The sequence below is a fragment of the Pantherophis guttatus genome, chromosome 2 (assembly GCF_059756535.1).
Source record: "Pantherophis guttatus breed Tessera chromosome 2, ASM5975653v1, whole genome shotgun sequence".
Classification (NCBI taxonomy): Eukaryota; Metazoa; Chordata; class Lepidosauria; order Squamata; family Colubridae; genus Pantherophis; species Pantherophis guttatus.
Window position 1 is genome coordinate 171,759,122 of NC_142064.1, and position 12,274 is coordinate 171,771,395.

The 12,274-nt window shown below is 36.3% G+C and overlaps 1 protein-coding gene across 1 annotated transcript in view; it reads right to left on the reverse strand.

Annotated features, from left to right (window-relative positions):
- Nucleotides 1-12,274, reverse strand: part of DNAH9 (dynein axonemal heavy chain 9) — a 251,220-nt gene that overhangs the window by 109,874 nt on the left and 129,072 nt on the right. Inside the window, exons 47-48 of the mRNA XM_034407801.3 lie at nucleotides 11,776-11,937; nucleotides 10,699-10,932 (exon numbers count right to left, since the gene is read on the reverse strand). Of these exons, the coding sequence (XP_034263692.2) occupies nucleotides 10,699-10,932; nucleotides 11,776-11,937 (396 nt within the window). The remainder of the gene's footprint in view (nucleotides 1-10,698; nucleotides 10,933-11,775; nucleotides 11,938-12,274) is intronic.

The window sequence follows — 12,274 nt, forward strand, 5'->3', positions numbered from 1 at the left end:
CATTGAAGAAGTCTGACAGAGCAAACTGAAAAGGACAGGCACGGAGACGATCTAGCTTCGAGGCTTACCATAGAGTTTTGACAGTTTTGACAGTGACAAAGTAAACGTGAGAAGAAGTTAGGACTGGATGAGACTGGCGGCTGAGTGAGAAAGAAAGAATATTGCCCCTTTGCTTTTGGGAAAATATTGCTTGCCCCCAACTAAAAACTTGGAGATTTTCCCCCCCTTTTTCCTCTCTCTTCTGAAAAATCTTTTTTTCAATATTTTGATCCTCTGCATATTAACATTGTTATCAACAAGAAACGTAGATCTCTATATTAATTAATTGCTTATATACAAGATATATTCCTATAGAGCTTATTAGATTTATATCTATTTATTCAACCATTTAATTATATTTAATTATATTTATTTACATCTATATATATATCTGTACAAATAATATTTTCATATATTGCTACATTGTTATATTAGAATTATAATTCCTAAACATACTAACTTATTGATAATTAGAAGTATAGAAATTTGAATTAATAATTTTTTTTTTCTTTTAAGCAGTAATTTAAACATAAGAATTGCAGTTATAGAGCATAGATTTATCTAGGAGTATTGATAATGGGTTATTGATTAGAATTACCAGGTCTTGAATTAATTACGAATAAGTAGAAATAAGCCCCTATTAATCAATTACTATTTAATACACCAATTAATTATTATTTATTTAAGACATTGATGGAAAGTAATGTAGATTGAGGAATAGATATTGATGGTTAAGTTTATTTAAGATACATGTGACATAAGTGATAAATAGATATCGATCGAAAAAAAAAAAAAAAAAATCTCCCCCCTACACCTTGAAGAAGTATATATATATATATATATATATATATATATATATATATATATATATATATATATATATATAAAAAGGTGACAGCTAGTGTATGAAAATTTGGAGAAATATCGAGAAAATAATTAGAGAACAAAAAATAATTTTGAAAGAAATGACGAGCATATCATCAACGATCCTGAAAACAGGGAAGAAGACCCCCTCAAATCCAACCATATCCATGACCTCCCCGGCTACCCAAAAATCAATGGAAGGACTACAAAAAACAGACAAGGCCATAGCAACACCAACATTATTAACAGTTCAGTCAACATTGACATTAATCCAAGAAACGATGATGGCCATGCAGGAAAAAATGTCCAATAACCACACTGAACTAAAAACAGATATCCACCAACTGGACCAGAAGATGAATGAGATTCAAGTCTCAATCTCGAACAACGAACAAAGGATCCAGAAGGCGGAGCAAAAAATAGAACAAAATGAGAAGAAACTGGACATGGTAGATCAGACGTTGACGATGCAAAATAAGGAATTAGAAGATTCATTAACACAATTAGAGATGGACAGGGCGTCGTTCTACTTGCGCTTTCAAAATGTGGAAGAAGGAAAAGACGAGGATTTGGGAGAGAAGATGGCGGAACTAATTGCAGAAGTACTCCAACAAGACAAACGCGAGATCATTAGAGAACTGGACGACGTCTATAGAGTCCAAACAAACTATGCGAGGAGGAACAGGCTCCCCAGAGAAGTCCACATTAGATTCGCAAGAAAAAAAGTAAAAGATACTTTATACAGTATGGCGAGGGATGGACAAATAACATACAGAGGAAAAGAAGTGATAATACTAAAACAGATCCCGAGAAGAGTGAGGGAGGTGAGAAAAGGATACAGATTTTTGGCTGTGCAATTGAATAAAAGAAATATATTATTCAGATGGCTCCTGCCAGAGGGGATGCTAATCACCTGGCAGGGGAGAAAAATAAAAATAGACAGCTTGAGCACAGCACAAGACTTTCTCGACCAGTTAAGAGGTGCAGAAGAAGAACAAAGTAGTAAGGAGGAAATAGAGGCGACAAATCTAGAAGAGGAAGAAACCGCGGAGGAGAAGAAGACCGAAGAAGAAGCTAAGGAGAAAAAAATAAGACCAGTAAGAGCCGTAAGACTAAATAAGAACTAAAGCCGAGCAAGGAAAACAGGAATGAAGGATTTGAAATTAATTTCAGTAAATGTCAATGGTTTAAACGACAGTAAAAAAAGGAAATTAACACTTACAAAGCTAGCAAAACAAAATATGGACATAATTTGCTTACAGGAGGTCCATATAAAAAAGGATGAGGGCAAATGTCTGGAGTATAAAAAATATGGTAAACTATTTACCTCATTAGCAGAAAAAAGAAAGAGAGGGGTAGCAATTTATGTTAAAAAAGGAATTGAAGCAGAATTGAAATATAATGATACAAAGGGCAGAATACTTATGGTTGAAGTTACGATAGAAAACTCTAAAATGTTACTAGTGGGCATTTATGCTCCAAACAAAAAACAAGGAGAATTTTTTCAAAAGTTACGTGAACAATTAGGGAATATGGAACATAATGAAATCTGCATGATAGGTGATTTCAATGGAATTGTAGACCCAGATAACGACCATAAAAGCAATAAAATGAATAAAAACAAAAGAGTGACTTTACCAAAAACCTTTTTCGATCTGGTGGAGGAAATGAATTTAATCGACATATGGCGAACTTTGCATCCAAGCGAAAGACAATTTACATTCTATTCCAACTCGCAACAGTCATGGTCGAGATTAGATATGGCTTGGGTTACCAGGACGCTGGGGTTAGAAATAGAGATGGCAGAAATTAGCCCAAACATTTGGGCAGACCACAATCCCCTGGAAATAAAATGGAGAAATGTAAAGAGAAAGAAACAACAGAGATGGAGGTTCAATACAAAACTATTATGTGACAAAGAGTGCGTAGAAAAACTGAGAGGAGAAATAAAGACTTTTTTTGGAGAAAACGAGAATCAAGGGACACCCCGTGAAATAGTTTGGGACACAATGAAGGCCTACTTGAGGGGGGTAATAATATCCTATACCGCATATAAAAACAAACTAAAAAGAAAATCTAGGGAAGATCTCATTAAACAGCTAGATGAAGCAGAAAAGAAACTCCAGAAAATGCCTGGAGATACTGTAGTAAAAGAAAATTGGATGGTGTGGAGACATAAATTAAATATTCTAGATCAAGAAGAGCTAGCCCAAAAAATAAAAAGAACAAAACAGCACTATTTTGAGAATGCAAATAAATCGGGCAGGTGGCTGGCCTATAAATTAAAAAAGGAAAATGAAAAAGGGACAATTCAGATATTAGAAGATGCTGAGGGAAATCTCTTAAATAAAGAAGAAGATAAACTAGAAAGAGCGAGAGAGTACTATGAATCCTTATACAAAGAAGAGGAGACCTCGGAGGAAAAAATAGACCAATACTTGGCAAAGGCGGAGCTCCCGCAAATAACGGAGGAAGAGAAGGAGATGCTAAACGCTAAGATAACAATTGAAGAATTTAAAAAAGCCCTTTCCAAACTCAAAAATAACAAATCACCTGGCCCAGACGGATTTCCAGGAGAAATATATAAAAAATTGGAAGAAATCTTACAACCCAAATTAATGGAAATTTTTAACGAGGTTTTGACGGGCTCAAAAATTCCTGATTCGTGGAGGGAAGCTCATGTCACACTACTGCCGAAAGAAGGTGCTGACCCCAAAAAAATTCAAAATTATAGACCGATCTCACTTCTAAACACTGATTACAAACTATTCATGTGTATAATGGCAGAAAGAACCAAAAAAATATTAAATAATTGGATTCATAAAGACCAAAATGGATTTCTCCCGGGACGACAAATTAGGGACAACTTGAGAATTGTATTAGATACTCTAGAGTACTACGAAGAACATCCAGAAAAGCAGCTGGCCTTAGTTTTTTTGGATGCCCAAAAGGCATTCGATAATCTAAACTGGAATTTTATGACTAAGCAAATTAAAATAATGGGATTCGGGCAAAACTTCGAAAAAATGATAAAAACTATCTATGATAATCAGAGGGCGAGCATTCTAGTAAATGGTGACAGGACAAGAATTTTTCAAATTAAGAAAGGTGTAAGGCAAGGCTGCCCTTTGTCACCGCTACTATTCATTTTGGCTCTGGAAGTTTTGCTACGGAACATTAGAAATAACGAGGAAATTAAAGGCCTAAAAATTAGAAAAGAGATCTATAAAACGCAAGCCTTTGCGGATGACGTGGCGTTAATATTAGAAGACCCATTAATATCTGGACAAAAAGTACTAGAGGAATTGGGCAAATACGGGGAGGTGGCAGGCTTTAAATTGAACAAATCTAAAACCAAAATACTTACTAAGAATGTAACTGAGATGCAGAAGAAAGAGATAGAAGAAACCTTGGGCTTACAAGTTGTCCCAAAAATAAAATACTTAGGAATTTGGCTAACCAAAAGGTGCTCATCTCTAAAAGAAGACAATTATACTCCATTAATTAATAAATTAAAACAAGATCTGGACAGATGGAAAAAGATCAAATTATCACTTATTGGCAAAATTGCGGCAATTAAGATGAGCATCCTCCCCAAGATCTTATTTTTATATCAAAATTTACCAGTAATTTTAAAGAAAAATTTTTTCTCAGAATTAAATAAGACCGTTAGGGAATTTGTTTGGGAGGGAAAAAAATCAAGGATCTCACTTAAAATTTTACAAGAAAAAAGGAATGTGGGAGGATTTGGACTTCCAAATTGGGAAATGTATTATAGAGCAGCAAAGCTGATATGGATAAAGGATTGGATCACCCTGGAGAATAAGAGAACCTTAGTGTTAGAAGGACACGACCTACAGAAAGGGTGGCATGCTTATCTATGGGACAAAGACAATAAAAAGAAAACCTATTTCCACAGGCATAAAATTAGAGACTCCCTAATACAAACGTGGGTGGGAATTAGGCAGAGATACTATTCAAAAGTCCCAAACTGGCTTTCCACGGCAGAGGCAATGATTTACCCCAACAGGTGGGGAATGGAGAAATTGTGCAGATACAAAGACATTGTCGATGGAGGGGGAAATATTAAATCTAATGAAGCCCTGAGAGACCAAGGTATAACTTTAGATTGGTGGACTTACCTGCAAATAAAATCAAGATACCAGAAAGATAAAGAAGAGTATGGCCTAGAATTAGGATATAATGGATTAGACAAAATTTTGATGGGACCAGGGAAAAAAGCGTTGGCCAAGCTGTATAACTATTTGTTAGAGGAAGACAGAGATGAGGATATAATTAGAAATCAATTGAGAGCATGGGAGAGAAATATTGGACACAGTTTGAATTTTAATGAATGGGAAGAAGCCTGGAATAAAAATTATAAATTAACTAGAGCAGCCACATATAAGGAAAATCACTACAAAATGCTTCATAGGTGGCATTTGGCACCTGCAAGATTAGCAAAGATGTTCCCCAATGCGCAGCCAAACTGTTGGAAATGTGGCCATGGCCATGGCACCTTCTTTCATACGTGGTGGACATGTCCCGAAGCAAAAAGGTTTTGGAGCAAAATTTGGAGATGGTTGAAAGACATACTTAAAGAAGACATTGATCTGAACCCAGAAATATTTCTCCTGGGAATGGTAAAGAAAGGATACGTAAAGGAAAAGGTCCACCTCCTAATACACATAACTACAGCTGCCAGACTAGCATATGCTCAATACTGGAAAAAGAAAGACCTACCACCAGATGACCTTATAATTAATAAAATATTAGAGTGTGCAGAGATAAGTAAATTAACTCATGAGATAAATGACGATGAAAATTCTGATTATGATACTGTGTGGGGAAGATGGTACGAATGGATAAATGGTAGAATTAAGGAAGAAACAAAAGGTGCAGAAATTAATTAGAAATGTATAGTATAACTGACACCAGACACTTATTCATGTATATATGTATAAACACTGCGAATCCGATGTTAAACAGAATTGTTATTATATTTTATTTGTGTATAAAAAAAAAAATTAATAAAATTATATTATAAAAAAAAAAAAAAAAGGAAATAGAAATAAAGAATAAAGAACAGTTACTTATTAAAAATCCAACAGATGAAAGAATAAGCAGTGCTATAAAACTTTTGAAAGACCAATTTCAAATGCTTATGGTGGAACAAGTTGCAACAAACTTACAATATGCGAAGCATAATACATTTTGCAACGCTAATAAACCGGGCAGATGGTTGGCTTACACATTGAGGAAAAAACAAAGTATACGGATTATAGATAGTATTGATATTGGAGGGAAAGAAATTTTTCAACAAAAATTAATTAAAGAAGCTTTTGTGGACTATTATACTAAATTATATGCCAAGGAGGAGATGCAGAATGGACTTATAGAAAAATATTTAAACGATAAAAGAGTTACAAAAATTACTGACCAACAAAAGGAAAGAATGAATTATCCGATAACAGAGGAGGAGATAATAGTAGCAATTAAACAGTTAAAAACAGCCAAAGCTCCTGGTACGGATGGTTTGACTGCAGTGTATTACAAAACATTGCAAGCTGAAATGGTGGAACAACTTAGAGATTTATTTTGCAATATTCAACAAGGGGGTAAAATACCCCCATCATGAACAACAGCTTACATATCTTTGATACCAAAAGAACAAGTCGGTCCTAAAAAACCAGAGAATTATAGACCAATATCTCTTCTGAATACAGATTATAAAATCTATGCGAAAGTATTAGCCAACAGGTTAATGCCAGTAATTCAAAAGGTGATTCATGAGGACCAAGCGGGATTTATCGAGGGTAGACACATGAAGGACAATGTAAGGCAAGTAATAGATTTATTGGAATATCTTGAGAAGAATAAACAGATTCCTGCAGTGCTGGTCTTTTTGGACGCAGAGAAGGCCTTTGATAGAGTTGATTGGAATTTTCTACTAAAGACTTTAAAAAAGATGGATTTTGGGGATCAATTTATACAGGCGATTTTAGCAATTTACCAAGAGCAAAAGGCACAGATCATCATTAATGGAAGTTTGACAACAGAGTTTAAAATTGAAAAAGGAACAAGACAGGGATGTCCGTTGTCCCCACTTTTATTTATTCTAACACTAGAAGTCTTGTTAAATACAATACGGGACTCTAATACCTTGAAAGGAATAAGGATTAGGCAAGAGGATTACAGAATAAAGGCATTTGCAGATGATCTGGTTGTTACCCTATCACAACCAATGGAATCAATAATCCTGATGAAGGACATTATACAAGACTATGGTAAAGTTTCAGGTTTTAGACTGAATCCAAAAAAGACTAAAATGATAGTTAAAAACATGACACAAGATCGTAAACATGAGCTTGAAAGGAGGGCAGGTTTTGAGACTGTACCTAAGGTAAAATATCTAGGAGTTCAGGTTGCAGAATCAAACATGAAATTGTTTCAAAATAACTATGAGGTATTGTGGCGAGAGGTGCAGAAAGACATGGAGACTTGGAAAAAACTGCAGCTGTCTTTACTTGGAAGAATAGCAGCAGTTAAGATGAACATTTTGCCAAGATTTCTTTTTTTGTTTCAAATGATTCCGGTGCTTAAAAGTGATAAACAATTGAAAGTTTGGCAATCTGGAGTGAATAAGTTTGTCTGGAACGAGAAGAAGCCGAGAGTGAAATTGAAAATTATGCAAGATGTTCCAGAAAGAGGAGGTCTTAAACTACCAAACCTACAGCTATATTATGATGCGGCAGCTTTAACTTTAACAAGTGATTGGTTTGGAAGGAAAAAGACTGGAATATTGAATGCAGAAAGTTTTGATCTTGAATTTGGATGGCATGCTTACTTATTTTACGACGACAAAGTAGATAAAGTATTTAAAAGTCATATACTTAGAGATTCTTTGATGAGAGTCTGGAAGAAGCACCGACTCAAATGGGATTATAAAATACCGCTATGGCTGGATCTTGGTCATACTTTGTGGAATACAAATATAATGTCACTCGGGGGGGGTTTATATAAAGAGGTTCTTTTTACAGATGCGGGCAGATGGCAGCTGAAGACATTGCAGACACTGTTGGATGAAGGGATTAATTTAACTTGGTTACAATATAATCAATTACAACTGAGATGGAAAGAGGACCAAAAAATTGGTATTATGTTGCATGAGGAAGAATTGGTTAGACATATAAGAGAGAAAGGTCCAATGCATATCAAAAGGCTTTATAATGTTTTGCTAGAAAGAGATTCAGAAACTGAATTAGTTAAAGACTGTATGATTAAGTGGGCACAGAACTTTGAAGAACCAGTGATGCTGGAAACATGGGAAAAAATTTGGGTTCAGAATGTTAAATTTACACAGTCGCAGAACCTGAGGGAAAATTTTTACAAAATGTTTTATAGATGGCATTTAGATCCCAAAAAGTTGTCATGTATGTACCCTAATGTTCAGCCAAAATGTTGGAGATGTGAATGTTTGGATGCTACGTATTATCATGTTTGGTGGACCTGTAGGAAAGTTAAGGCTTTTTGGATAAAAATTTGGTGGGTCATGCAGAATGTTTTGAAGAAAAAAATTCAATTTTCTCCACAACTGTTTTTATTGGGCATAGTTAAGGGTTTTACATTGGGTGAAACAAAATTGATATTGTATATGATAACAGCAGCAAGATTGTTGATAGGTAAATACTGGAAGAATGAAGCTTTGCCCACTATTGAGGAATGGACTTTGAAGATGGCCAGTTTTGCAGAGATGGCGAAGATTTCAGCATATTTAAAAGACTGTTCACAAGAGACTTATGAGTGGGAATGGAAAAGGTGGATAGAATATGTTCAGAACAAATATCAAACTAGAAAGTATCAAATAGCTTTTACTTGAAAATAATGTACTAGAAATTTTTTAAAGTAATGAGATAAAGAGAAAAATTATACAGGGGAGGGAGGGGCTCAAGTTTATATATAAGTGTTATATTAGGGTTCTTCATGATTATGAGTATATTATAGGGAAGTCTGGGGGGAGGGGAGGGTTAGGGAGGGTTAGGGAGGTTGGGAAGTTTGGGGGGGAGGTGGGGGGGAAAAAGGGGTGAAAATGTAATTGTAAAACTTTTGCAATAAAAAAAAAAAAGAATCGGATCAGGGAAGCTTAGTGGTGCTTTCAGACAAACTACAACTTATAAACTGCTCTGAAAGTGCTTTAAAATATGTCCTATTTGGGGAGAGGGGGAATCTTCACTTCTTCCTTCGTAATACAGTGTCAAATTTAAACTAGGTTAATTCTTATTAACCCATCTATAATTAATTTAATTTAATTTAATTTAATTAATTCAATTTGTATGCCGCCCCTCTCCGAAGACTCAGGGCGGCTCACAATAAGAATATGAAAGCAACATTTGCAATGAATTAGAGGGGTGCCTTTAAAGGCCATATGGGTTTTAGTTTGGAAATTATTATCCTGAAGATCCACTTTAAAAAAAGAGTGAAAGGTGTTAGAGCTGGCAGCTCAATTCACATTTCTTATAGATTTTTGTTGGTCATGTGTCTTTACAACACTCCTTTGATCAGGAATTTCCATATACCAGGTCAGGAAGCAATTATCCATAATATAATATTGACTTGGGGGTTTTCATGTTGGGAAGCCTAAATCCAATGGAACTGACTTAAATCTCACGACCTACTGAACATAGGGAGAAGTAATCTTTAGATAGACACTTAAGGACTTACTCTGGGTAGATATACACTTTCTGCTTGGCCTTTTTCCAATTTAAGAGTGGACAATATTCCCACTCCCAGCCTACCGAAATGCATCCAGAGCATATGATGTCCAGCTTTGAGTCAGAACTGTATTTTCTGACCCGAACAGTCCTGAGACCTTCAGAGTGGATGACCTCTGCTGATTAGTTCTATTCTGGTGGCAGTCCCAGGTCCAACTGGTGCCCTGCCAAATGTTTGTTTGTTTTCAATCTTGCAGTTGATGCAATGATGGCCTCTTAAGTCCCTTTTTGACCCTAGAAACTCATGCTCCATTCCACCCTTTCAACTCCCAATAGAAAAACCCCATTGATTTCTGCTCAGTTGGATGAAGCTTGCTCCTCTTGCTTTTTCACCCCCTGCCCACAATACTGCAAAACTTCCTTTACTTTTAAAACCATCTTTAAGCCTAAATATTGCTACTCTATTCTTATACAATACAATACTTTTTTCCCCTACAAATCAGTCCTTCCTTCTACAAAGTTTCCACAGGCATACAAAGGAAGGTACAAAGGAACAAAAGAGAAACCTGTTCCTCACTGATTATTGGGGCACTGAAGCTGCAACATACCATAAGAAAAAAAGCAAGGGTCTGCATTGGTGTCAAAGGCGATACTGTGTGTGTGTGTGTGTGTGCGTGTGTAAGCATTGTTAAGCAAATCACTGTAGATCAAGGAATGTAAATAAAAATCAAGCAAAACAAAATGCTGAGGCCAAGTATGATGTGTCAACCAAGCCAGTATCTCTCTTTTTCCAGGAACAAAGCAACACATCTCCAGATCCTGATGAGCAGAATAAGGAAACATCAGGACTGAAAATGGCAGGGAATAAAATGGCTTTCTAAATGTATTGTCCCTCCAATCAAAAAAGGTACCTGCTTATTAACATCTCACTACAACTCACATGACAGTACCATGAAATCCAACAAAAGCTCATACAGCCGAATGCAAATATCTCTCCGCTAGCATTGCACAGATCATTCTTTACTTCACTTTAGAATGTTTGCATAAGTCTCCAGCTTTCCAGCTAAAGCAGGAACCTTCTCACCTGTGCTGATGTGCTGCTGAGCTTCTGTAGGCCATTTTCTAGTCGCTCCATCTTTGCTGTTAGTTCTTTTCTCTTTTTAAGCAGCAAATTCTGATACAGTTTGATTTGTTCCAAGAATGACTTCGGGGTGGTGTAATTATAACGACGTTCGTTAGTCAGGTAAGAATAAGACATCTCATTAACACTGGTATGAACATAAGCCATGAACTTGCTGATAGATTCTTTCACAGGAGGCTTGTTCACAATGATGATAATGAAGATGATGATGATGATGATGACAATAACAATGACAACAAAAACAATGAAACTATTTCAAAACAACTATTTCGAAGAATAACAAAGCAGTTTGACTAAGTTTCATAGATATGTCTTGCATAAAGCACTGATTACCAAAAAAACCACGTGAAACCCCTTTTCAAGAATTTCCTGATTTTGATATGATGTGTGAAACTTGATTAGATTGCACCAAATTATTTGTAACTGCAAAATATCAATTGTATGCATGTAGTGTTTGTCCAATTAGTACCCCACTTTTCCTTTAGGAACTCAAAGCAGGTTACATTGCCCTTCCTATTTTTATTTTTTTTTTCCCCAAAACAACAATCTCGGAGCTTCCATAGTTAGGGTTAGACTTGAACCTCGATCTCCACAGTCCTAGTACAACACCTGAATCACTACATCACACCAGTGGTGAAATCCCCCCAGTTCTATCCGGCTTGCTGAACCGGTAGCGGTGGTGGGAGGCTCCGTCCACCCACCGGGACATCATTACGTCCCTTTTTTTACCATCTGCGCATGCGCAGAAGAGGCTTGTGCATGTGTAACATATGCGCACTCCCACACACTCCCGTTCCCGAACTGGTAGCAAAGGTAAGTGGATTTCACCGCTGCATCACACTGCTGGAAAACGTCTGCACGTAAGTACACACTACTTATGTAAAGATGAGGTGAGACAAATTTTCTTCTTTGCCTGCAGCCATAAGGTGCCAGAAGCACCAGATTTGCCTTACAAAATAAGCAGCTGTTCAGCCTTGCAGTTGAGAGAAAGCTTTTGTCGTGCTCCTAATATTCACTTACCTCAATACCTTCTGTCCCTTGCAAGAAGCGCAGGCTGACTGACTCCAGAGCTTCCTGAGGCCACTCATGGAACCAGTCAATGGCTGTACAGTTCACAATGGCAGGGAACTTCCGGCTACGAATTCTCAGTTTGTTCCCCACTGGAGAAAAGCAAAGTGCCACCTGAGGAAAGTAGAACAAGCAATGAGGAAAATAATGCGAACAGAATTATGCAGGAAGAAGGTCTTTGCTTTATGACTTTCAAAACTTTCAAGCTATTCTAAGGTTTTTCAAGGATGCATGGCTCAAAATCATTGAAATAAAAGCATTTGCTTGTGCACGTGAGCATTCTTCAGAGTGAGAATATTTCCTGAGCAATTATTAGTGAAGCAGGGTTTTACAATTGTAACCAAAAAGTGATTTTTTTTTTTAAGGATGCACAAAATAGAGATAGGCAAAGCTTAGGACCTAACTAACTACATCCCACCAGGAGGAAAGTCCAAGAACAAGAACTCCATGC